Consider the following 25,316-nt stretch of genomic DNA (forward strand, 5'->3'; position numbering starts at 1 on the left):
TATCACCATGCCAACACCACATTATACAACTTAACTTTAATTCTTATTATACAGATCTTTATTTTGAAATTTTGTTTAAAAAAGAAAGAAAAATTAAAACTAAAACCGAAAAAAAAAAGAACTTTATTGTATTTTAGATTTGAAATCCCTATAACAAACTCCCTTAAAACCTTTTTTTTAAAACATTTAAAACAAACTTGTTTTAAAGAAAAAAAATCATATTTAAAACAAACTTGTTTTTAAAAAAATTCAAATCATATTTAAAACAAACTTATTTTAAAAATAATCAAATCATTTCTAAAAGCATTTTTTTTTCTATATCACGTACTGCAGTGAGGAAATCCTTGGTGTACCTGCGGGTCTGAAACCGTGAAGGAGCACTTGAGGTGGGAGTCAGGTTGTCGGAGATCTGTGCGTCGGTTGTAGAAGTTGTTCGTTATATTATTGTTGTCTGTCGGGATTATAGAGCTTTGCGTCGGACTACTGTGCTGCGGGTTGTCTGAACTTGTGATCACCAAGGGACGTGTGTAGTCGGAGTATTGTCGGGGTTGCTGGTGTGGGTGAAGAAGAAGAGAAGGTGATGGTAGAGAGAAAGAAGGAAGTGAATTTTTGTTCCTCACCTAAAGATAACGGTAAAAAAGAAAAAGAGGGCAAGAGAGGAGAGAAAAATAGGGAGGAGAAGAAAGGAGGGGACATACCTATGAACGAAAAAATCAAATGAGAGAAAAAACAGTTTTTTTTTTAAATCTTAAAATCAATTAAATAAAATCCTAAAAAAACCAATTATTTTCGAACAAAATCTAATTTTAAAACTTAATTTGATTTAATTAAAACTTTACATTAAATTTTATAATAAAATAAATTATGTTATTTTAAACTAAATCAATAAACATAATAAAATAATAAATAAATCAGTAAAAAAAAATTTTAAACGAAAGCGAGCCGGATCAAATACGGTCTCTAAATAAATTATAGAGAAGTCTCTGTCTTACTCATCATAAATATTTAGATCAACAATTTGTAGATGATAAATTCAAATAAGTTTCATATACATACAACCTCAACGTGGAAGGAAGTACTTTAAAATTATAAATTTTTAGGTAAGACATTATTAATTAACTATGTAGATATATAAACCCAAGATGCATTTTACTAGAACATATACCAAGAAGGAAATGATACATAAACAAAGACTTGAGAGGGTCAACATTGACGCGCAATTTATTGTATGCGTATTAATATTTTACCTTATTTTTTGGTTGTCTAATGAGAAGAAAGGTGATGGCCTTCCATTATGGGTAATCATAATGTAGACAGAGTGGCCCTTGTTTTTCTGATTTATTTCCTCGAGGAACAGTTTATTTTCATAGTTCATCGATAAACTACTTTTGATTTTTTATCGAGAATATGCGACTTAATTAACCAGTTAACAGATCTCTCCTCTTTTACGTACTCTTTACATGTATTTGAGATTGTAATATGTTTGGACATACATTGGATTCAAGAGGTGAGTAGTTTTTATATATTTATTAATATTGAAGCATCACACAACCATATTAAACTTGTATAGTTATATTTAATATATGCTTATTATTATCTTCGAATTATGTAATAATATATATTTATTTTTCTTGAAAAGGAAAAAGCATTCTGGCTCATCAAAATATGAAGTTGGCACCACTTGTCAATAAGGGTGGAGCCATCTTGGGCAAAGCTTGAGCTCACATAGGCACATTTCTATGACTTAGACAACAAACTTGCAATTTAGGCACGATTCGACCCCTTTTCTCCTCTCGGGACTTGAAGAAGAGATGTTGAGTTTTATGCTCCAAAGTTTCTAATCTTTTAGTAAATTTATGAATATGAATAAAATTGGCTATTTTCTAACATGTGCATAATTATCTTTAATTAAAGCATTAATTAATTAATTATTGCTCCTAAGTCATCGAATGTGTCTTTAAATGGGGATTTAAGACACTTGACACCCTCCTCTTCTTCCTTTATTTATTAGTTCAGCAACATATGATAATAGAGATTCGAACTTCTGATATTTTGGTCGAGAATATATATCTTAACCAATTGAGATATGTTGTGTTCAATTCTCTCCTCTTAATTTTACGTGCTCTTACATTTATTTGAGATTGTGCTATATTTGGATATCGAAATCATTGCTTGAAGTACATATAAGATAATTTCAAGATAAATAGTTTTCATATATATTTATTGATATTGAAGCATCCCACAACCATACTAAATATAAAGTATGATACAAACTTAAACTTATATATAGTTCTACTTATGCTTATTATTCTCTTCTAAGCTTTTTGTAGTCATATTTATTTTTCTTGCCCATCAAAAGATGAAGTTGGCACCACAAGTATCACGAGTACAGTCGATAAGAGTGGAGCCATCCTGAGCAAAGCACGCCACCACTTCAACCAAGTAAGACACTTTTGTTTGTGGGTCTGTTCTACAACGTAAACCAGGAAACTTCCCAAACTTTGCTTTTAGGAACCCTTTTATTGCTTGCCTTGACTTGGTGCGCCCATTTGGTCCTGCTGCATGAGGCCTTAGGGCTCCAATAATGTCGTAATTATTCCTCATGTCCACAGCCAACTTGAAATATGCAGCTTGGTTGAATGTACTCTCAGAGCATGTTCCATGTTTCGTCCACTCATGACTCCAAAATTGTTGATTGTTTGCTCTAAGCACGTTGGGCCAAAGTGTGTTCAATTGGGACTGTAGATGGGAAATCTGAATAAACAAGAGAGTGAATCAATTTATGTTTTGAGTTCAGATTTCAGATTAAGAAGATTAACTTAACTTATGTTTGGAACATGTGTTTACTAATCCCTAACTTAGTTATGACTTTAATTTGATAATACAATGGCAGAGGTAACTCATGATTTATAAATCTTGTTTAGTTTCTTCGTCTTTTCAAGATGGGATAGTTAACAATGTTATATACAATAAGCTCTTTTAGGTTTTTTTAAATAAAAAATATTTTTTTGATTTTTTAAGACAGGTTTGTTATAACTATTTTTAAAATTTTATTATCACAATTGACATATTTTTTTAGAACAATCAGAGCACTGAGTTGATCTTTATTTAAAAAGAAAAATATCAAGGTTATTTATTTCATGATTAACTATATTTTCAAACACTTGTTTTTTAATATTGAAATTTTGTTCATGAGATAGGTGCCTTAGCCATTTGAGCTATGCTCGGTTTGATATTAGAAGTATGTTTTTAAAACATAATATATATAAAAGATTAATTTATAAATTCAGTTTAAACTTCTAAAATCCTCGTTACACGAAAAAAAAATAATAATAATAATAATAATAATAAACCCTTAGAAAAATCTTCAATTTCTCAACTTTTTTTTTTTAGAAAAACATGTTTCAGCTTTAAATTATGTTTCTAGTTAATATTGGTTCATGTGTTGTTTAATACCATTAATGAGATCTGGACCCACACCCAACCAGTCCATTAAATTTAATTTGGAAAAAACTTTGTTCCTTAAGGAACCTTATCCTCCTCACTACTCTTCGGGAGTGGAATGAGCAAAATACCTTAATCGCTTGTGGGTAAACTCATATGGGTAACATTTTATTAATATTAATTGTATAAAACAACGATACTAATACAAGCATAATTCAAATTTCAATTGTTAACCTAAAAAAGTATACACATACCTTAGTGATATCAAATGGAGAGCCCGGACAATTCGTCAAGGAGGTGCCACTTTGTTGGGGCCACAAACCATGTATTGTGAACGTTCGCAACCCACTTCCGGGACAGCTACCTGATTTTTGGAAACTACAAACTGCAGGTGGCCATTGTTGGACGAACCAAAAGGAATCGAAAGCATCTGATAAAGCCATGAGTGAGAAAATGGTGAGGGCCAAGGAAATGGCAACTTCTCTCTTTGGCACTCCCATGGCTCTCATAGATCTCAAAAAGTGTTTAGATTGGTGAGTTTGGGCATTGCCTGAGAGAAGAGGGCTATTTATAGTCATCTCACCCTACCTATCAACTATCCCTTTCAGTCCTCTCAAGTCTCAAGTGGGAGATTTATGGGTAAAACCTTTTTCTTTTTTTTTTCTTAATCCACTTCTTGTATTTTTTTTTTTATATTTTATTTTAGTACTTAAACCATATATCGATTCCATACACAGTTCCCGAAAAAAGATAGTGAGAAAAATTATTATTATTATTATTTTTCAAAATACATGTTTTAGTTCTATTTTTTGAATTGAGTTCCTACTTTTGAAAATTTTCAATTTAATCCTTTATGCTTTAACATTTTCACTTATATTCTTTCAATTGGTAAATGTTAAAATTAATTGACTATATAACAAACTACTTAACCATTTGAGCTATAGAAAAAATTGATTCTAAAGAAGCATTGAATTTTTAATCAAAACAGAGATTAAACTATTGATGTTGATGGAGGTATTGAGATCTAAGTTTTGCAAATATTAAATATTCTGGTAATTAACCACGAAAGTTATTTTCGCTTCCTAATTATAAGTTATAAGTCATTATTTATATTCATATTATTGGCTAATTGATTATATTTTTTATATTACAATATAATTCTTCCTCTGAAAAAGTAATAATAATAAATGAAGAAAATTTAGGAGGTTTGAAATTATTTGCTGGCACCAACCTAACCGATTGCATTGCAAAAGAAAAAAAACAAACCTAACCGATTCCTTCACAAAAAACGAACCCGACCGATTGACATTTACAAAATCGTCCATAAATCATAAATGTGAATGTGGGAATCCATTCAATAAGAAATGTCATCTTCTAAAAATTAGAAGAATGGTGCTTGCATTTTTACACGTTTATACAATCCTAGATTTTAGAAAATTAATTTGTATCTTAGTTACTCAATATTTTTGAACATTTTATTTTAATTTTTAATCCTGCAAAAAAAAATTATTTTAATTTTCATGTCTCTTTAGTCGCTCGTGAGTAGATGTCTGTAATGAACCATTATTTAAAGTCACGTTTATTAGGTTTCAAATAAGATTTGAATTTTGTTAAATAATTAATAAAAAAAATTAATGATAAGGATTAAAAATGTTTTTTTTTCATCTAAAAGATATGTTTGAAAGTTGATAGACTAAAAAGATAATATTAAAAGTTTTAAGGGCAAAACAGGAAAGCTTAGGAATTAAAATATAGTTTAAACTTTAAAAAAATCATATTTCTTTTTCTAAAATGTAGGCTATAATACTTTTAATTTACATTTTCATTATGAAAATATAAACTTAGTCGTTGGAAAAGAGATGGATCATCAGAAACTTAGAAATAGCCGTTGGAATAGTGAAACAAAGTCACCAGAATGATTGAGAACATAAGTTAGGATCCTTCTAGTAACGTTTTCGTTTTTTGTTTCTATACAAATAGTGAAACAAATTTGTTTTGGTTGTTTCTAAAATTTATTTATCAAATCTTTTAGTGAAAAATAGAAACAATGTGGTAAATAGTTTTGAGAATTTTAATAATTAAAATTCAAATCATTGAGTATTAGGATTAGTTAGTTATTAATTTAGTTTTTTTGCTTGGGCACTTGTATGTATATTCATTATTCATTCTTAACAAAATTACACGCTAGACAATAGACTTTATCAGATTACTCTTAATAAGGAGAATAATGAAATCTAAAAATTTCTATATTTGTTGAATAATTTATTAAAATATAAACATTTAATAATAAATAAAAATAGCACCATTAAATGATGCCAAAATTTTATATTTCTTTTTGGTTTTTTTTTAAGAAAAATGGTTTATTTGTTTATTAAAAATATTTCACTATGGTAATTTATATATAGACTTCCTCTAAAATGAGCTTATATATTGATAAAAGTGTAAATATTTGAGACTACATTAGGTTAAAAATACGCGAGTGAAAATATTTCAAACCAATGTTCGAGTACGGTGCGGTAATGTAAGTTTGGTTGTTGAAGGTTGGGCTTGAGAACTTGTTGGGCCTAAGCGGAGCTTTGGGTTTGGTTGGCCCAATAATGGAAACAGGGAAGATGGTAATCTGAAAACTTGTCTTCTTTTACACATGCTATATTTGAAAAAACAAATGAAAAGTTTTTGACTTTTAAGAAAATGTATTATATTTATATTATAAAGTAAAATTTCTCGTCTTTTTTTTTCCTAAGTCTTGCCATAGGTCACCTATGTAAGTCACATAATTAAGGATATAAATCAATATTACAGGTGTCTCTTCAAAATTTTGACTGCCGGTGGCTACAACAATTTCGTTTTCAATTTTTGACTTCAAAGTATTTTCTCACCATTTCATTGATATGTTTTTCATCTTTCTTCAAAAAAATACTTTTGAATTCTTATCTAAATTCTAAAAACACAAACAAGTTGTTGGAAACTATTTTTTTTTTCCAAAATTCTATCTAGATTTTGAAAACATTTTTTAAAAGATGATAACCAGATAAAAGGAAGGTGAAAGTAATGGTTATAAGCTTCATTTTCAAAAATAAAAAACAATCAATATTATCAAAGAACGTCTAAACTTCTTGAAAGCTATATATTCACATTACCTCAGTCACACTTAATTAGAGTGTGTTAAATCATTATTTTAAATCAAAATGTTGAAAAGAAAAAGGTTGTTGATCACAAATTAAGTATTATACTAGATATCAATGAGAAGACAACTGCACATATCCTTTTGCTCACCTTGGGAGCGATAAGAATGACGACTGTGTTTGGATGTAATCCTTTCAACAACAGGTCTTGTGGGTGGTCCTCACAAAATGTCTAGATATATATATTTGCTTTTAATTGTTTTTCCTTTCTAACTTTTGTCAAAAATAATAATAATAATAAATTCAACATTATTCCTTTTGAACATATTTGATTTCAACCCATAAGTAAAGTAGACTTCCATCCCAAATCATATGTGACTTGTGAGCCCCTCTATGAGTAGATGCCACCCCCTTCCACTCTTGCATAGGACCACATCAACATTTTCAAAGTTTTTCCCCCAGCTTTCTCATTACACTTGTATTTGATCACAGTTCCTTTATCTTTTAATTGATAATAAATTGGAAAGAAAGAAAATGATCATCAAGCTACATCAGATCAAGATTTAAACAAAAAAACAAATTCATTAATACCTTTTTTCTTTTCTTTCCTTTAATCACACGCACAAGAACAACTAAATACAATGAACAAACTATGTATGTAAAAAAGACATGAAAACACATCCCACCTTAAAAGCAACAAATCCCATATATATATATGCACGTCAAAAAGCACATATATAATTCTAAAGACACATCAAAAAAGAAACCAAATTAAAGCAATAAGACTATTGAAAATCCACGCCACAATCATCATCATCTAAACCCAACTTTTAATTAATTCCTTTCAATAATCAGAAGCTGCCTCCTTCTTCTCCTCCTCCTTGGGGTGGTATCCGGGGAGTTTCTCCTTGATCTTCTCCAAAAATCCCTTCTTCTCCTTCCCCTCCTCTTCAGGATGGCAAGCCGCCGCCTCGGCCGCGTGCGGCACCTCCGATGCAGCTTCCTCCGACTTCTTATGGCCCGGAAGCTTCTCCTTGATCTTGTCTAGGAACCCTTTCTTCTCCTCCGAGTGGGCTGCATCGTCCACCTTCTCAACCGGGACGGCGACTGCTTCGTGGTCGTGTCTGTGCTCGTGCTCTTTAGCTTCTTCCTTCTTCTCCTCCCCGTCTCCTCCCAACTTCTCCTTCAACTTCTCCTTCAGCCCCTTCTTCTTCTTCTTCTTCTTCTTCTCCCCTCCTTCTCCTTCCTCCTCATCACTAGACTGCAAATCAAAACCAACCCATGTGATCAAAACTCTAACTTAATATGAATAAATGATCAAACATTAAAAAAAAAGTAAAATCAAAACTTACAGAGCTGGAGGAGCTATCTGATCGGTGGAGCTTCTCCAACAAAGTGGGCTTCTTCTCGTGTTCTTCCTCCACCTTGGGCCCAGAAACTTCAACTTTCTCGAACTGTTCAGTCACCACAATCACCTCCTCAGCCGACTGTGGCTTCTCCTCCTCCTTCTTATTCCCCAAGAAATCAAACAACCCACGATCCTTGGCCTCAATTTCTTCACCAACCTCCCCCTCGATCTTCTTGTTTTCGTAATCCGCCATCAACAAATTTGAGCAACACACAGATTTTTTGTAATTTGGATGAGTTCACTTCGATTGGTTAGTGCGTCTCCAGAATAGGCCAATTTATAACAGATGGCGCCACACGGGCCCAACGCGCCAGATCGTAACGCCAAAAAGCAAAACCCCAATCGACTATTATTATTATTATTTTCTGACAACCGACGTGGTGGTGGTGGATTGGTTTAAATCCGAAGAAAAGCATTTGCAGAAAAAGAAAAGAAAATATATTATTTCAGATCTCTACGCGGATTGGCACGTGGCTGGCCAGGAAAGCGAGTGGTTGGAGGATCTGTAGTCGCGGAGTGGAGGAGTCAAAAGGAGAAAGTAAGAGAGAGAGACAGGGGCCAATGAGAGGGCGCAACGTGTACAAAGGACGTGGAGGTGGGGCCCGGTGTGTCGGCCTTGATTGGATAAAAACGGGAGGGTCGGCAAGAGAGTCGGTGGGTGCACGATAAGTAATGGTGGGGTCGTATTATTCAATCCATTGGGTTGTGTACGTTTCTAAGATTCTCGACGTTGGGGGGAGCCATTGGAGACAGATGGTCGGTTTCTTGTTTTTTTTTAGTTCAATTTCCAACTTTCCAGATTTTTTCCTTTTATTTCTCTAACATAATAATTTGAAGAGTTGTTGAGGAAATATTTTTGTGGGTTTAATGGAGATTACTTGCACAAGTTTTGTACGAAATTGATATGGCTTTGGTGTTAATTTTGTTTGGAATAAAATTAAGGAGATGAAATTTGGTCGTGTTGGAATGATACCTAAATGTAGGATTTTAAAAATGGTTAGAATGAGACATTTGATGAGATGAGCAAATTTTTATAAATAATTGTGTTTTAAGAGACAATTATTTTTATTTTTTTTTAGTAAACCATTGTAGATGTGGGGGTTCAAACTCACGATCTTCTAATTAAAGATAGATACTTTAACCATTTGAGTTATGTTCGGTTTGATGTTTTAAGAGATGATTATAAACATACTCATCTGCAATTTCAAATTTAATAATAATTATGATTTTCTAATATATACTTTAAGCTTTCAAAATCAATCTCAAACAGGTCTTACGTCCACTAAGTAATTAGCACTATCAAATATAAATATTTAATGTTTGAAAATAAATAAATATCTGAGAATAATATAACATTTTTCTATTTTTAAACATATGATTTAAATCAACATAAGTAAAAAAAAAAATCTTAGTTAGCTTTAGTTGAGTCCCTTGTCTATTTGGAGTAACCTAAGTTTTTTCTAAAAATAATAATAATAATAATAATAAAAGATAAAAATCATTTACACGTGTCAGAACTAGAACAACGTGCGAGACTTTGATCGTCTAATTTGGGTTGATTGTTAATTGTCAATTTCAAAAGTTTCGTGCCAAAATTTGTAACCAATTGATATCCATCTCTTTCGATTAAAAATTAATATTTTCTTATTTGGATCTCTCCTTTTCTTTTCCCCTCCGAATAGCCTTATTTGGATACTTATGGATAATGAGATGTTCTTATTCAAAGTCTTTGTGAATTTTGGGATATTCAAAGTCTTACGTTGGAGTTATAAATTTTGACAAATACTAAATTACTATTTTGTCTTGTTTATGACCATTTGATCACACGTAGCCTTATCAATGGGGTCTTTTTGATAATTGGATTCTAAGTCATTCAAACTCAAATTCTCTTAACTTGACATATGAACCAAACAGCTCTTCAAGTCCAAGAGTTGGATCCAAAATTACTCAATCATGTATCAACTTAAACTTGTGAAGACCTAATTAAATATAGGAGTCACCCCCTCCATTTCAAGCTTGTAAAAGTTAAAGCATACTCCCAATAAATTGAAAACTCTCCGAAAACAACGAAACTTTTGAAATCCTGACTCTAAAGACACTTCAAATACCAAAATATTTTGAGGATCGAAGACTTTGAAGACTAAATAATTTAAAGAATAGAATACTTGATGACGTTGAATATTTGAACACTTCGAAGATAAGTTAAGGACATTTGGAGCGTAAAAGAACTTCAAGGGATCAATCCAAAGGTATTAATAAGCCAAAAGACTGATCTAAAGGGATCAACAAGTCATAAGACTATATGTTTCAAAAGAAAAAAAAAACAAGTCATAAGACTAACCCAATAAGATAAACAACCCAAAAGGCATCGTCAACGAGCCAAGTAGCTTATACAAAGAAATCAACAAGTTGGAAGTTGAAGATCTTGAATGAGTAGAAATCAAAGGAAGTCAAAGACTCCAAACTCCTTGATTCGAAAACAAGCGCTCCCGCCTCGAGTTAAGCTATGTCCTAGAGAGAATCTACAGATTGACTTACACAAAATAAAACAAGTCAAAGTTCTACTCCATGAATCAAATTTATGTCAAAAATCTCATGCGGACACAATGACTTTTGAAATAATGATTTTTAAATAATATTTTTTCTTCAACCAATTTTAAACTACTGATATAAGTGTATTTTAATTAGTATAGTTTCTTAAATAACTAAAAGTCCTATTGAAAAATTAAGAGAAAACACTAAAGTACTCGATCTAGAATTTAGAAACTAAAATAGAATATTATTTTAAATATAATTAAATTTAAAATAAGATAAAATTTGAAAGTTTAGAAACTAAAATATAATGAAACCATCTTAACGGTAAAGTTGTTATTTACTAATAAATTTATATTAGCTGACATGAGTATAATTCAGCAGTAAAGACATCTTACTCTTTTTTAAAAGTCGAAGGTTTAATATTTATCTCCCGTTAAAAAGAATTATTCATTTATTAGTGATAGTTCTAATGTTGTCTATTTTACACCCACACACGCCACACACGCCTTTATTCTTTTTTCGGTTAGCCATCTCCTCTTCGCATGGCAAGCTTGTAATGGATGCCATACCTTTTTTTAATGGCACATTGTTGAGCATCCAACTTGCATTGTAGGTAGTGAGGAGGCAAAGAAGAGGCTACAATAATGAATGGATCATTTATAACATTTAAAGTATCACAATTTTTTCGAAAAAGTTATAGTTGGCAAAATATGATTTTGGGTACATCCTATGAGATATTTATGGAACATAGTTTTTATAACGAGATCTAAAACATGTAACTTGACATATGGATGATAAGAATTGTTTGACTGCATTTCGAATAAGCCAAGAGCTAACTAGCTAACTAGTCTTATGACGTGTCAATCAGATTAGATCAGAACCGAGTTATAACAATATGTTAATGGTGGTGCCAAAGCATAAAAATGCATCTACTCTTTTCCATCTATCCCCCATTTCACATTTTCATTTATTTTTTAATTTTGAAACTTTACATTTTGATGTTGCAATTTCAACACTAAACACCCCAAAATTAGTACAAGTTTTCACCAAAGTATTTCTTGCAAATTGAAACTTTGAGATGCAAAAGGTTTTGTGATTTTCTCTAGTGGGCTTTGGATTAAAGATGAAGAAAAAGATTTCAAACATATTCACATTGAGGATTTTATGGGACGACATTTCTTTACTTTCCATCATGTGGATATTTTCTCACATTAATTTATAGATCCATTCATGTTCTATTAGATCACCTCACAAATGAATAGATCTGAAATCAAGTTAATTATCAATTAATTAAACTTTATTGGTTCAACTAAACTATTTTTTATTTGTTGAGTCAATTAATTGAATTTTATTAATTTAACTAAACTATTTTTTACTCAAATTTTTTTTAGTAAAAGGACTTTATTAATGAAGAAAACCACACATTCCACTAACATCATTCATAAGCCAACAAAGAAAATAAATATCCCACAAAAAGAGATACGACAGGAAATAACCCTTTTTACCAATATATTTGCCTTGGAGTTCAATCGAAGATTGATATAGGAAATTTCGCTAACATAAGTATAACTTAGTGATAATTGACATATATTTCTTTTCTCGAAGTCAGAGGTTCAATCTTCCATATCCCCAAATTGTTGTACTAAAAAGACAAAGATATAAATAAATTTAACCTCTTGAAAATTCTTCCTCAACTCATAAATACTAGAACTCTAATTAAATCAAAATATAGTGCTTATTCCTAAGATTAAAAGGTAGGTGTATTATTGTGATCTTTCTTTCAAACTCTTTTTTCTCAAGTACGGTAAATATCAAGATGAAAATTTAAACTTCAAACTTCAAATAAATTAAAGATACCTTTAACTACTAAGCTACGTTCATGTGCCAACATGTGCTAACCTAATTTGAATAAGGATGAAGTTAAGTACATATCTTTATTCGCTAAATATTTACAAATATATATATTTTTTTAAAATATAACTGTAAATATAATCTTAAAAAAATGTACAATGTTTTTTAAACTACAAATTGTCCTCCCAACTCCTCAATTTGTGTCATCATTGGCCGGGTCCGCCAAGAAAACATAGGCCCAAACTTGGCCCAACTGTAAGGCTAGTTGCCCCAAAGTACTGATAAGGCTTGAATTGGGCCGACCCAATATAAAAAAGTAAGCGCACGTTGTCAGAAGCGAGGGAGCATGGAGATTTAAATCTTCCATCTCTAAAATAAGTTACTCACATCGTAATCATTGACTTTGCTCAATTGGCACCAACTAATATTACATATAAATAAGGCTCAATTATTCAAAATATCATGCATTTTGATGTTACTTTTATTTATATTATTATTATTTAAAAATTTCACTTCGACTTTTGATTTTTAAAATTTATAAAAATTTGTCGCTGAAGAATTCTACTCCTATAACAAGTGATAGAAACTGATGTAGTTATAGAATTATAAAACGAAGCAATAGCAGACATGACTTTTAAAAAATGAACATTAAATAGAAACTGATGTAGTTATAGAGTTGTAAAACGAAATCGTGGCAGACATGACTTTTGAAAAATGAACACTAAACGTGACAAATATCGAAAACCACTGGACAAACATTTTTTAAGTCATGTTTGCTGTTCATTTTTAACCCATCACTTAGTGGTTATATCAATACTTGTCACATTTGATGTTTATTTTTTTAAAAGGTACATCTTTATTGCTCCGTTTACAACGGACTCATTTTAACAAAGTTCTTCAATGGCTCTTTATTGCTCCGTTTACAACTCAACAACCACATCAACTTCTGTCACTCATTTTAACAAAGTTCTTCAACGGCACATTTCAATAAATTTTCAAGGTCAAAAGGGTAGAAGAAAAACTTGTTAAAAAAGGTGTAAATCAAACTAAGCTTAAAATTTATTGACATTTGGAATAATTTAGCTTATAATTTATAAATAACTAGTAATCGACATTGGACACTAATCAAGTTTCAATTTGGCCATTTATGAGATTACATGATTGGATTTAATTTCTTTCACATTATCACCTCGACAAGGGTATTTTTCAACACAAATCCTAAAATTCTCCCCCAAGGAAGGCATGGTCATGGGCCGGAAACAGAGCCAAAATGTATTGGGCCGAGGCCCAGAGATGCGCCGCTAAAGCTGATGAGGGTTCTAAATTTAGGGAAGATTTTAAAGAGATTTCCCGATGCATAAAAAGCGGATATCTTCTTTATCGCGACCTTGTTAGACAAATGTCGGGAAAAATCCTGACGTTTTACGAAAAAGTTTGGAATAGTCTCATCTCGCGATGTTTTTCTGAAACGTGAGGAGGATATTTTCCGACTCATAGAAAGCATCGAATATCTTCTTTTCCCTTATGTTATTAGACAAATGTAAAGAAAGTGTTAGGAAATCTCTCCCTTGTATGTAAACATAAAAAGCTTCATCTCCCGATGGTTTCCTAAAACATCGGACGTTTCCTAACAAAAAAATTAGAACGTCGAGATTTGTAACTTTTTTCGACGAAAATACGTGCGTCGGAAAAGGTTTCATCAATATTGATCAAAATTCTTGTAGTGCAAGAATGTTACCAAATGAATGGTAAGTAATTTCATTCTTTTAAATTTCTATTAGCTCATTAAATATTTTGTCATATAAGCTAAAAAAAACAATGACATTTAACATTAACTAACAAAAAAGGTAATTGAAAATGTTAAAATGTGTTATGGGTAAGAATAGAGGCCGTATGTGCCCCGCATAGTTCCACGTGGCAGCAAGGACCAATCCCACCAGAGAGTGGCGAGTAACGAAGAGAGCAATGATGATTTGACAAACATGTACAGACAATACCATGATGTGTCTGACAACTGCAGAGGTGACAGTGGAATCATGGGAGTAGGCCCCTTGTCTTGGAGGCTCGTCGGTCCATTCATTCTTCAGAGCGGGCCGACAGGCGGGGCAGACGGGGATCGTCGAAGAAGTGCCTTGACGTGCCGTAGTCACTACTCCTTTTATGCAATTACGAAGAGGGGAATAGAATCACGCACCAAGAATGTCCCCTATGAATCGTCAGTGTTCGTGAATGGGTAGGGCCCATCACGTCCCACGTTGGATCACCTCCTACTTAGCCCCATCAGTTTTATAAGGAGAGGGATTTTGCCTCAAAAAATCGATCACTAAACTTGTACTAAAAGCTTTCTATATTCTTTTCTAAGTCATTAACTTGAACGTTTGAAGATATTTAACAGGCATCTTAGATATCGAAATCTATTGTATTGGATAACTTTGTTTGAAAAATAAAAAGCTGACCCAAATTTCAACATCTGTAAACAAAAAAGTAAAACTTTTAAAATAACAACTAAATCGAAATAACTTTTAAAAGAGCTCCAACGACACAATAATAATTTTAAAAGGAGCTCCTCAAATGAACGAAAAGAATTAGAAAAAGAAAAAAAAAAAGTGTTAAAAGACATCGCTAAGCAAACGTTCATCACGCCCATGGTCCATTGAGACACTTCTTTTTACAATATATTAAATCTTCAAATCTCTCTCTCTCTACTGTTAGAAAGAAAGAAGAGAAAATTGCCGTTAATCGGCGATGGGACTTTATTGGAATTTGCTGGCGTTCGGTACTTTACTCTCCACGGCAGCGGTTTTCTCGTCGGAGATGGGAGGAGAGAAATCGGAGGAGGAATCGCGGCGGAGAGAGGCCGACAAAGTGATCGGCTTGCCGGAGCAGCCGCCGGTGGAGTTCCGGCACTACGCCGGGTACATCGAACTCGGGCCGACGGAGACCCGAGACAAGGCTCTGTTCTACTGGTTCTTTGAAGCTCAAAACGACGTCGCCCATAGCCCTCTCGTCCTTTGGCTCAATGGAGGTTCTCTCTCTTCTTTGATTTTACTAATTATTATTATTTAGTCCCTCCAAAGTTTTTTATTATTTTATTTGTTAGTCCCTCTGTCAAAATCAAAAAAAAACAAAAAAACAAAAAAAAAAGGAAAGAAAAGAAAAAATCTAGTTATCCCATTTGTGAAACTAAGGTCTAAATCTTTCTATTATTATTATTATTCTAAGAGCTAAGAAGTTGACAAAATATTTTTATAAGGAGACCAAATAAATATAATAGCTAACTTATAAAGAAAAAATATATAAATTTTTCCTTGATTTCAAATTTCCCTTGAGTTTTTTTCTTTTGCCAAAAAAAAAAAATTAGTTAATATAAATTTAAAATATTGTTTTACTTCATAAGTTATTTCAATTTACAAAAAAATTCTACCATTTGAAAAAACAAAATAAATAGAACGACAAAATAAATTATTTCCAAAGATTTTAGCCGTTTGAAATTATTAAGGCATGTCTTTTTGTGGAAAAGATCACTCAATTATTGATGTAACGACTAAAATATTTTTTTGATTTTTTTTTATTAATGATAAATCTGAATCTTATTTTACTCACTAACCTTTCTAGTTTAATTCTTGCATTTTCAAACTATCTATTTTAGTTTTTCAATTTTATAAAGAAATTCGTTGGAATGGATTTTATATTGAATGAAATATTATATGTATTAGATATTGAGTTTAAGAAAAAAAATTAAAGATTTTTTATTAAATACAATAAAATTTTACTAAAATATTGAAAATAAAATGTTATGTGAAGTTGAGCAGAAAGACTCATCTATCCCTATCATAAAAGGAATCTAGATCTAATCTATGCATATATTGGAATGAAAACTTTTGCCCTCCTTTCCCTTTGGTCTCACCCACTTTTTTCCTTTTTGTTGTTTATTTACTTCTGGTAGGAGTGACAACGGGATAGAGTGGAATAGAGATGACTTTTCGAGATGTGTCCATTTGTTATGAATTTGAATATAAACAAATTTTTATTAAAAAGGGGGAAAATAGGATGAAAATTCTTTAAAAGAAAAGTTCTAATTCAATTAATTTATACTTCCTTTTATTAATTTAAATGCTAATATATATCATGGAAATACATGTAACCTTTACATGTGTAGATTTGTACACGAATTTTTCTATTAGACTGTAATACATCAAATTAAGCATAGTTGAATGAATTCTTATCTATCGCCATCCAAAAAGTTGATAGTTTAACTTCTCATCTTCTTAATTGTTGAAAATATAAATATTATGTAACAAAGAAATTATTAACAAAAAAGATAAAAAGATTAAGAATTGGAAATGAATATGCAGTTATTCTCGTATTAATCCATAACTTAAAAAAAATTAATTTGAATCTCTGCCCATTATTTGAATGGTTAATATTGTTTAAAAGAATGGAAGAATTTTGATGTTGAATGTTTTGTTTGTGAATAATTTATCAGGGCCAGGCTGCTCCTCCATAGCCTATGGAGCTGCACAAGAACTTGGCCCCTTCCTTGTTCAAAGCAATGGGAAGCTAAAACTCAACAATTTTTCTTGGAATAAAGGTATTCTCTCCGAGCCTGGCTTCGATAACGGTTTTATTTTTAGTTTTCAATTTGTAAAAATTATGTTGTCTCATTCTAGTTTCTTTAGTATCTTCTTTCACTTTTACTAAGAACAGCATTTAAATTCTTAGCTAAGTTTCAAAACCAATTTTTTTAAAAAAAGTACTTTTTTTCTTTTCAGTTATTAAGATTTAGTTTAAATTTTGAAAACGTATGTCTACGAGAAATAGATAGACAATATGAAAGAATATAAAAGTAGAAATAGTATTTATAAGCTTCATTCAAAACATAAAAAAAAAAAAAAAAAAAAAACTAAAAGCAAAATTGTTTTTTTAAAAGTGTCTTATGATATACTGTGTAACAGCTGCAAATATGCTATTCTTGGAGACACCAGTGGGAGTGGGATTCTCTTATACAAACAAATCATCAGATTTACTTAAGCTGGGAGATAGAATCACAGCTCAAGATTCTTATAATTTTCTTCTTGGTTGGTTCAAAAGGTTCCCAAGTTTCAAACTCCATGATTTCTATATAGCTGGGGAGAGCTATGCTGGTATTTTTCTTTATCTCTTTTCTTTTTGGTGTTGTATATTTCCATATTTTACATTCTATTTGGAACAGGGTTGGAACAAAATACTTTAGATTTCGTCACTTTTCTCTGTTTTTCTTCTTTTAGAATTTTTAGAATGAGAAGATTATATATATATATATATATATAAATTTTGGCTATCCCCGACCGCTACAAAAAAATTGAATTTTTACCAACACAACAAAATTGTTGCCAAAAGTAGAATAAGTATTGACATAACCTATCCCAATCAAAAAATTTTGTTGACAAATTCATCGCTAGACATCTCTGATTTCGTTGCTGTTAATTTTCACGAGAAAAAAAAGCAACACAAAATCAATTTTATCGTAAGATGAGACTTTTGTCGATCAGATTTGCTTTCATCGCGAGTCATGGTTACAAAATTCAAATTTCGCCCGCAACACTTTTGTTGACGAAATTAAATTTCTTTAGCCATGAAATCTGAATTTCGTTGCAATAAGTTACTTTTACCCATGTATTTAAATTTTGTGTCATTTGAAATTCTTATAACGTTTAACTAACGAGCGAAACAACTTTGAGAAGGGGCTATTTTAGACTTTTGGATAATCTCTTTCTCAATTTATTGGAGTGTTTTTATGAATCGTCATAGAATGGAACTTAAACTAAATGAGTAATTTTGTGACATTGACTTGATAAATGATCTCTTGCTATGTTTATTTGAAGGACATTATGCTCCCCAACTTGCTGAGCTGATTTATGAGAGAAACAAAAATTCTAGCAAAGACTTGATTATTAACCTCAAGGGCTTATTGGTAAGTTTTCTTTCCCAATTATTTTAGCTTTAATTTAACCTTTTGTATTTCTTTTTTTTTAATTATAAATTTGATACCTTTCTCTATTTAGTTTTTTTTTTTCTAAATTTTAAAAATTTTATTTACCACTACATGCCATTAATTAACCCTATTAACTATAGTGATAATGTGATCTGTTTAAATGGGCTAATTCTGATGGATTTGTTATGACATGATAGACTATGGAGATTTTCTAATTTCTTATATATATTTATGAGATGATGAGAAAATTATATTTATCAGATTGGAAATGCAGCCATCAATGATGAAACAGACTCCATGGGAATGGTTGAATTTGCATGGAGCCATGCCATAATATCAGATCAACTCCATGCCAACATCTTCAAACTATGCAATTTCTCAGCTGATGTTGAAAACCAAACGCTTTCTTGCCTTAATCACTACGGAGATTTTCTAATTTCTTACTCCAAAATTGATGTCTATAACATTTATGCTCCAACCTGCCTCTCCCCTTCTTCCTCCTCCTCGATTTTCAAACGACTGGTCGGTGCTGTTGCTCCTCGAATCTTTACAAAACGGGTAAGACAGATCAACTTAAGGTCTCTCGAAAACCATCTTTCGTTAAACCTTCTATGTTTTGATGATGTCTTGTTTTTTGGTCTTTTTCACAGAAACTGTGGGATAAGCTACCAACGGGCTATGATCCATGCACTACAAATTATGCTGAAAAATATTTCAATAGAGAGGATGTTCAAAGGGCTCTACATGCTAATGTTACGAAACTTTCCTATCCTTACACTCCTTGCAGGTCCTTATAATTTCTAAGTTGATGGTCTATTTCGATTATTATACTTTCATATATATTTAATTTGTTAATCGTCATGTTCTTATACTTTTTGTGACAGTTCTGTGATTCAAGATTGGATTGATGCTCCTGAATCTGTCTTGCCCATCATTCACAAGTTACTCAAAACAGGCTACCGCATTTGGATTTATAGGTCATCTTTCATTCTTTCTTTCATTGATCTTCTATTTCGGTTAAGAATGTGAATATGTTCCTTAATTGATTAGATTCTTTTATATATAAAAAAATTTAGATTTATAAGCATGTAATAATTAATATTCATGGGTTCTATCTCAAAATCAATTGGCAATGAGAGGAGTAATCTACTCATATTATACTTTCATTTTTGGACCGGATGCTCATTTGAGCTTTCGGACTTTGGAGTTCCATCTCAAAATCAATTGACAACGAGAGGAGTAGCCCACTTATATCATTAACCCTGGTTAAATCTCCTATCTCTTTAATGTGGGATCCTTAACATAAACAAATCTATATAATCAATGAGTTAAGTTACAGTGTGTATGACAATCTTTTAAGCTAGTTCAGTGATTCTTTTTTTGAAGTGAGTGCCTATAATTTTGCAGCGGTGACACCGACGGGAGAATACCGATAACGTCAACAAAATATAGCATAAAGATGATGGATTTGAAAGTTGAAGAGGAATGGAGGGCATGGTATGATAGGCATCAAGTGGCTGGTTGGGTTGAAACTTACCAAGAAGGCCTGAGCTTGGCCACCATTAGAGGGGCAGGCCACCAAGTCCCAATCTTTGCTCCTCAACAGTCACTCTCTCTTCTCACTCATTTTCTCTCTGCCAATCGTTTGCCTACCTCTCCCAAATTTTAGGACGGGATTCCCTCTAATTTGTCGGTCACAGAGAGGGGAGTTATTATGCTTAATCGAATAATATAAGAATAACGATAAAAATGGATTGCTTTATCTCGTTTAAATTTTCTAACACTTTTTTATTGATGAACTCCAAATTTTTATCAATGAACTTAAAGTCTTTCAAAACACAAGATCTCGTTATTGGCTCTCTCTTCACTCCATGCAATTGTAACTTATCACCCCCGAAGAAATAGATATTTGCAAATCTAGTTAGAGGATCACCCATATTGATTGCAGATTTCCTTTTAACTTCTTTTTTTCTAACTTCTATGTTTGTACTAAGAAATTAAAAAAAAAATAATGATAATAACACTTTTGACTGACTACAAGCCATATGCTAAGGAAACTACAGCCAAGATTGTAAAAATATAGGATTACAGCAAATAAATGAATTTTAAGACTCGTGTTTTAACCAAATTAGATAGAAATTTACTTGAAAGATGGTAGCTTGGTGGTTAAGATATTCTTACTCTCTAGAGTAGTTACGTATTTATTTACCATACAACATTCTTGAAATAATGAAATTTAGATTTTATCAACAAATATAGTACAGATATATCATGATAAAAGAGAAAAAAGAAAATCTTAACAAAGAGTTTGTAATCTAATTCGGCTTAAAAGTGAGATGGTCACTTTTGAAAATAACAAAAAATTGTAATTAATTTCTAAAGGTAGACAAAAATAGAAAATATTAGTTGCGAAGGGGCTAAATCATAAAATTGCACGTTTTAAAATGAAACTTCTTTTCCAGGTCCACTGGGGCAGGCTCCATATTTGGGCCTACTTTTGTTTGGAAGCCCAATGATCGCTGTATATCACCACGGCCCAGAGAATTATGCACGTGCTACTCGCGTGATCTTCTCTCTCTTTCTCTCTCTCGATTTCATAATTTTCCACTCTCAACTCTGGTTCTGGAATTGCTGGTCTCAACTCGAGTAGCTGCTCGTTCGCGGGAGCTAATTTGGGTCACTTGAATTCTCTACTACGTGGTTTAATTCCTCAAATGGCTTTTCTGTTTCAGAAATTTCAAGAGGTATTACTCTTGATTTTGATTTTGATTTTGATTTTCCCGATAAAGCGCTGGAAAATGATGGAAAGTGGACGGAGATAGATAGATAGAGAATGTAGGTATTGTTCTTCTGTTCGGTTTCAAGAACTAAATAGAGTTGACGAAGTGGTGTCTGAAAATTTTCTCACAAATTTCCTAAAATGAATCTATTACATTTGATTTTTTTTTTCTCTACTGACGTTTATTATGTGTATGCTTATAAATTCAGGCTGTGAAGGTTCTTGCAAAAAATCCAATGTTTTCGAGGGATCCAAGGCGCCTGCAGTTCGAAGCAGATATGAACCGCTTGTTCCTTTTCACCAGGTCATTTAAACTTTTCTATTGCATCATGTGGTTCCAAAATTCAGTTTAATTCCTCTCCAAACTTTTATGTTGTGCTCTGTCCCTGGAATTCATGTGCAAACTCCAATGTCCACTAAAATCTCTATAAGCCATTTTTCTTTTTTCAAGTTCTTCGACTTCTAATCACACTCATCTGTATTGTTCGGGACTATGAACCGAGGGTTATTAGTATCAAAGTGTTTTATTCTGACTACAGGACTGGTGGTTTGTTTACCTTAACAAAATATTTCTAGGCAGGTTTAGTAAACCAATGTAGAACTGTTTTACATTGGTTTTTAATCATAGATTTCTTTTGGACACTCGTAGCATAAGGGCTGTTCTAGTTTTACATGATTGTCTATTCTTTGGAGAATCATAGGGTTTTGTGGACTATGGTGGGCTTATGGAGATATGTCTGAAAGGATTAGAAGGTTTTCACAGCGGTGGAAAGGAGCTATTCCTTTTATGCTATAATGTTTGCTTTCTACTGCTCCTTGGGGGCTGTAGAAAAGTATTTTTGTAATTATTCGTTTCTAGGATTTGTTTCAATTAGGTAGGATTTTAGTAATCTTTTTGGCTTCTTGTGTTGATGTCTTTTTTATCTCTTCTACCATTCTCCCCTGTATACATTTTTTGAATGGTTCATTTGTTTCTTCTTCTGGAAAAATATAAAAAAAGAAAAAAGAAAAAAGAAAAAAGAAAAAAGGAAAATAATTTTGTCTGTTGCTAAATTTAATTTATTTTATTGTAATGGCATCAACTTAGTTGTTGATACCATCACACAATCGCCATTATTCTATCAATTTGGCCGCCTATCCTTGCATTCAGTTACTGGAGTCCCCATGAAGGTCCCTAGTTGGGTATAAATTCTTTCTAGTGTCATCTCTCTTCACACCGGGAAGGAAAATTGATTAAAAAATATTTTCAGGATGTGGCCTCTTGTAAGAAACCTATACTTTTGGCAAGTTCATACTAATTTTTATGTTTCAGTAATTCATCTCATTAAAGTTTGAACTTCCAGCTACAACCGTTTGGGGAGGAATGCTGCTGAGGCTGATGCAGAGGAGATTATTGACATGGCCAGTAAAGCTTCCTTCGCTGATCAACAAAAGCAAGTGCAAGAGAACATCCATTCACAGGTTAAAAGCTTCTGCATGCATATGGATGAAGTTCTTCTTCCAGATATGAGAAAGAGCAATGAACCTGCAGAATCACCCGAACAATCCAATGATGCTGTTCGAAAAAGTGGTCTTAGTTTTGCTGTTGGCAGAAATAATCCAACTACTAACGTTGCTGGTTAGATACTCTCGCTCTGATCAATTTCTAGAAAGCTCTTTTAAATGTTAAATGATGAACCATGTACCAGTCACTAAAATTTTGCAAAGGGCTGCTAAAATAATCGAATTGCCCAGATATAAGCAAGATCTTTTCACAATTTGCTAAAAACTGGTTGGCTTCATTGTGCATAGTGCTGAAGAAGCTAATAAGTTGACATTATGTCAATCCCCAAATGAAGGATAAAATATCCTTAATGCCCACCCATGTTCCAATGATGATCTACTACCCTCTTTGCTAGTGAGCTTGGAAATCCAATTAGCAACTAGAACACATTCCTTCATTCAGTGTGTTATTTCCAAGTCTTAAATTACATATATAAATCAGTAAATGTTATTTTTGGTTTCTGAATAGCATCTAAAATGAATTGCTGAGATTATATTGTTTTGAGTACTTGAAACTGCATCCCCCTCGATCTATCTAAGATATGATTCTTTGGGTATTGTTTGAAGGTTTGCTTCTTTAGAGGTCAAATTTTGGCCGATTATGAAAATCCGGTATACTTGTACACTGTTGGTTTAAATTCTTCAAGAATCCTCTGCATTCTGCAATGCTGCTAGCTGAGAAATTTTAGCTACTTGATAAAGGATAGCCCAGTTAACTAGAAGAGCCTATCCACAGGAAAATTGAAGTCCTAAAGTTCATAAAATGTTTTAACTATTCACTAGTCTGTGATATTTGATAAAAGAACGACTTCCGTGGTTCTTAATAACAGACCACTCAGTGAGGATAAACAAATGAAAAGCAAGGTTTCTTTTCAAACGGTTAACTAAATGTTTTTTTTATTGCATTTAGTTCTGAAAAACATAAAACATTTTTAAAACTGACTCCCAAATGGCTCCTATAAATTCGTAACTAAAGCTTTTGTTATATCTTTTCTCCTTTAACCTCTGTGATGACTACTGGTTACTGATGTATTCACAGCACAGATATCCCGAAGACGAGGCCGTTGAGACGATCTGAACTTTCTCAGAAATTAAAGGATGCAATTGGCTACACTCTTGATATCAAGCCATCTCAAATCCCTCACAAAGATGCTGGACAAGGTCTATTTATAGATGGCGAAGCTGATGTCGGATCTGTTGTAGCAATATACCCGGGCGTTATCTACTCCCCTGCTCATTATCAGTACATTCCTGGATATCCAAGAGTTGATGCTCAGAATCCATATCTGATCACAAGGTACGACGGGACTGTAATCAATGCCCAACCTTGGGGTTTGGGTGCTGATACCCGTGAGGTATGGGATGGCTTAACTGTTCCCAAAAGTAACCCGATCAAACAAGGTGATGAGAAATCAGATCGCCTTTGGCGAATGCTGAGCAAACCGCTAGAAGCCAAGCAAATGGAGCATGGTAGTGATGCTTTAGAGCGTAGAAACCCGCTATCCTTTGCTCATTTTGCCAACCACCCGGCTAAGGATATGGTTCCAAATGTTATGCTTTGTCCTTACGATTACCCCTTGACAGAAAAGGACATGAGAGTTTATATTCCGAATGTATTGTTTGCAAATGAAGAAGTGAACATGAAGAGGCTTGGTAGCTTTTGGTTCAAGTCTGGACGTTCAAGAATCAACGGATCAGATACTCCCATTTTGAAGACAATAGTTCTCGTGGCAACTCGGGCGCTCTGCGATGAAGAAGTGCTCTTAAATTATAGATTGAGCAACTCCAAGCGTCGGCCATCATGGTATACTCCTGTTGATGAAGAGGAGGATAGGAGGAGATGGAGTTGAATCATCTCGACAAAGGTTTGTTTGTGAGTTCAGATAACTCTTGCAATAACAGTAATTTTTGTAGGCAAAAATTTTTCTCCTCAAACTTTAGTGATTTTGCATGCTACAAGATTTAACTTATTATGGCTTTAAAGTTTATATGATGTACGTTAATAAGGTTCATTGAGAGAGTAATACTTAAATCTTCGGAAGCTTGTTTCAAATTTCCATGAGTTGAATGGAACTATTTGCCATGAATTATTGCTTTTTTGTTCAAATCTGTGTACCATTTCTGCTGTGATCTTCTAGAACTCGGTAAAGTAGGCTTTTGGATTGACGACGAATGGTTAAGGCACCAACAACCTTTTTTATGTCAAGGTTGAGGGGTTTCAGTAACGTTACCGTTTCTTGTTTTTTACTTTTTTTTAATAAAGAAAAACATTTTCTTGTTTCTTACTTTTTTTTTTTTAATAAAGAAAAACATGTGTTGGATAATTATTTTTTGTTATTTATTTTTATTGAAAAAAGAAAACAGAAACATGTTTCATAGACCTTTCTTATTTCAAGTTTTCTATAGTTCTAAATTTAGAAAGTAAAAGTTTGATATAATAATTTATTTTTTAAATTAAAATTAAAATTTTTTACCTTTTATTTATTTTTAAATATTTGTTATGTTATACATTTTATGGGTCACAAATGGAAATATAATGATTTCATTTATGTTTTGAAAAAAATGGAAACATAAATAAAAATCAAAAAAAAAATAAAATAAAATAAAAAATAAAACTAATTTCTATAGGCATTTTTAGAATTTGGTAATAAATGAAAA

The 25,316-nt window shown here is 32.3% G+C and overlaps 4 protein-coding genes across 6 annotated transcripts; 2 read left to right on the forward strand and 2 right to left on the reverse strand.

The window, feature by feature from the left end:
• Window positions 1-2,192: 2,192 nt before the first annotated feature.
• On the reverse strand, window positions 2,193-4,062 carry LOC111020337 (ribonuclease MC). Its single transcript, XM_022296983.2, has 2 exons — window positions 3,699-4,062; window positions 2,193-2,754 (listed from the first exon to the last, which is right to left on the reverse strand). The coding sequence occupies exons 1-2, from the start codon at window positions 4,020-4,022 to the stop codon at window positions 2,353-2,355; spliced, it is 726 nt and encodes a 241-aa protein (XP_022152675.2). The 5' UTR covers window positions 4,023-4,062; the 3' UTR covers window positions 2,193-2,352.
• Window positions 4,063-7,131: 3,069 nt separating this feature from the next.
• LOC111020253 (uncharacterized) lies at window positions 7,132-8,256 on the reverse strand. Its single transcript, XM_022296862.2, has 2 exons — window positions 7,922-8,256; window positions 7,132-7,830 (listed from the first exon to the last, which is right to left on the reverse strand). The coding sequence occupies exons 1-2, from the start codon at window positions 8,168-8,170 to the stop codon at window positions 7,414-7,416; spliced, it is 666 nt and encodes a 221-aa protein (XP_022152554.1). The 5' UTR covers window positions 8,171-8,256; the 3' UTR covers window positions 7,132-7,413.
• A 6,673-nt stretch (window positions 8,257-14,929) lies between these two features.
• LOC111020263 (serine carboxypeptidase-like 35) lies at window positions 14,930-20,179 on the forward strand. The gene is made up of 8 exons (XM_088127619.1): window positions 14,930-15,388; window positions 16,850-16,954; window positions 17,319-17,507; window positions 18,228-18,316; window positions 18,599-18,895; window positions 18,988-19,124; window positions 19,222-19,314; window positions 19,745-20,179. Exons 1-8 carry the CDS (start codon window positions 15,109-15,111, stop codon window positions 20,004-20,006), a joined length of 1,452 nt encoding a protein of 483 aa, XP_087983745.1. The 5' UTR covers window positions 14,930-15,108; the 3' UTR covers window positions 20,007-20,179.
• A 127-nt stretch (window positions 20,180-20,306) lies between these two features.
• Window positions 20,307-24,745, forward strand: LOC111020368 (uncharacterized). 3 transcript variants are annotated; one of them, XM_022297020.2, is made up of 4 exons: window positions 20,307-21,081; window positions 21,326-21,420; window positions 22,460-22,734; window positions 23,703-24,745. In XM_022297020.2, the coding sequence occupies exons 1-4, from the start codon at window positions 21,052-21,054 to the stop codon at window positions 24,506-24,508; spliced, it is 1,206 nt and encodes a 401-aa protein (XP_022152712.1). In that variant the 5' UTR covers window positions 20,307-21,051; the 3' UTR covers window positions 24,509-24,745. The 3 variants fall into 3 exon arrangements, with proteins under 3 accessions (XP_022152712.1, XP_087983747.1, XP_087983746.1); XM_088127621.1 differs by lacking the exon at window positions 20,307-21,081 and adding an exon at window positions 21,114-21,172; XM_088127620.1 differs by lacking the exon at window positions 20,307-21,081 and adding an exon at window positions 21,115-21,176.
• The last annotated feature ends 571 nt before the right edge of the window (window positions 24,746-25,316 follow it).

This window comes from Momordica charantia (genome assembly GCF_013281855.1).
Source record: "Momordica charantia cultivar OHB3-1 chromosome 8 unlocalized genomic scaffold, Mcharantia_2.0 BLBB01000008.1, whole genome shotgun sequence".
NCBI classification, from domain to species: domain Eukaryota; kingdom Viridiplantae; phylum Streptophyta; class Magnoliopsida; order Cucurbitales; family Cucurbitaceae; genus Momordica; species Momordica charantia.

Coding starts and splice junctions, on each gene's coding strand:
- LOC111020337 (XM_022296983.2), bottom strand. CDS start 4,022: ATGACTATAAATAGCCCTCTTCTCTCAGGCAATGCCCAAACTCACCAA. Junction 2,755..3,698: donor CTCCATTTGATATCACTAAG/GTATGTGTATAC, acceptor TTGTTTATTCAG/ATTTCCCATCTACAGTCCCA.
- LOC111020253 (XM_022296862.2), bottom strand. CDS start 8,170: ATGGCGGATTACGAAAACAAGAAGATCGAGGGGGAGGTTGGTGAAGAA. Junction 7,831..7,921: donor CAGATAGCTCCTCCAGCTCT/GTAAGTTTTGAT, acceptor TTTGATTTGCAG/TCTAGTGATGAGGAGGAAGG.
- LOC111020263 (XM_088127619.1), top strand. CDS start 15,109: ATGGGACTTTATTGGAATTTGCTGGCGTTCGGTACTTTACTCTCCACG. Junction 18,317..18,598: donor TTAACCTCAAGGGCTTATTG/GTAAGTTTTCTT, acceptor TATATTTATCAG/ATTGGAAATGCAGCCATCAA. Junction 18,896..18,987: donor CTCGAATCTTTACAAAACGG/GTAAGACAGATC, acceptor TCTTTTTCACAG/AAACTGTGGGATAAGCTACC.
- LOC111020368 (XM_022297020.2), top strand. CDS start 21,052: ATGGCTTTTCTGTTTCAGAAATTTCAAGAG. Junction 21,082..21,325: donor TGTTTCAGAAATTTCAAGAG/GTATTACTCTTG, acceptor TTATAAATTCAG/GCTGTGAAGGTTCTTGCAAA. Junction 22,735..23,702: donor TCCAACTACTAACGTTGCTG/GTTAGATACTCT, acceptor TTCACAGCACAG/ATATCCCGAAGACGAGGCCG.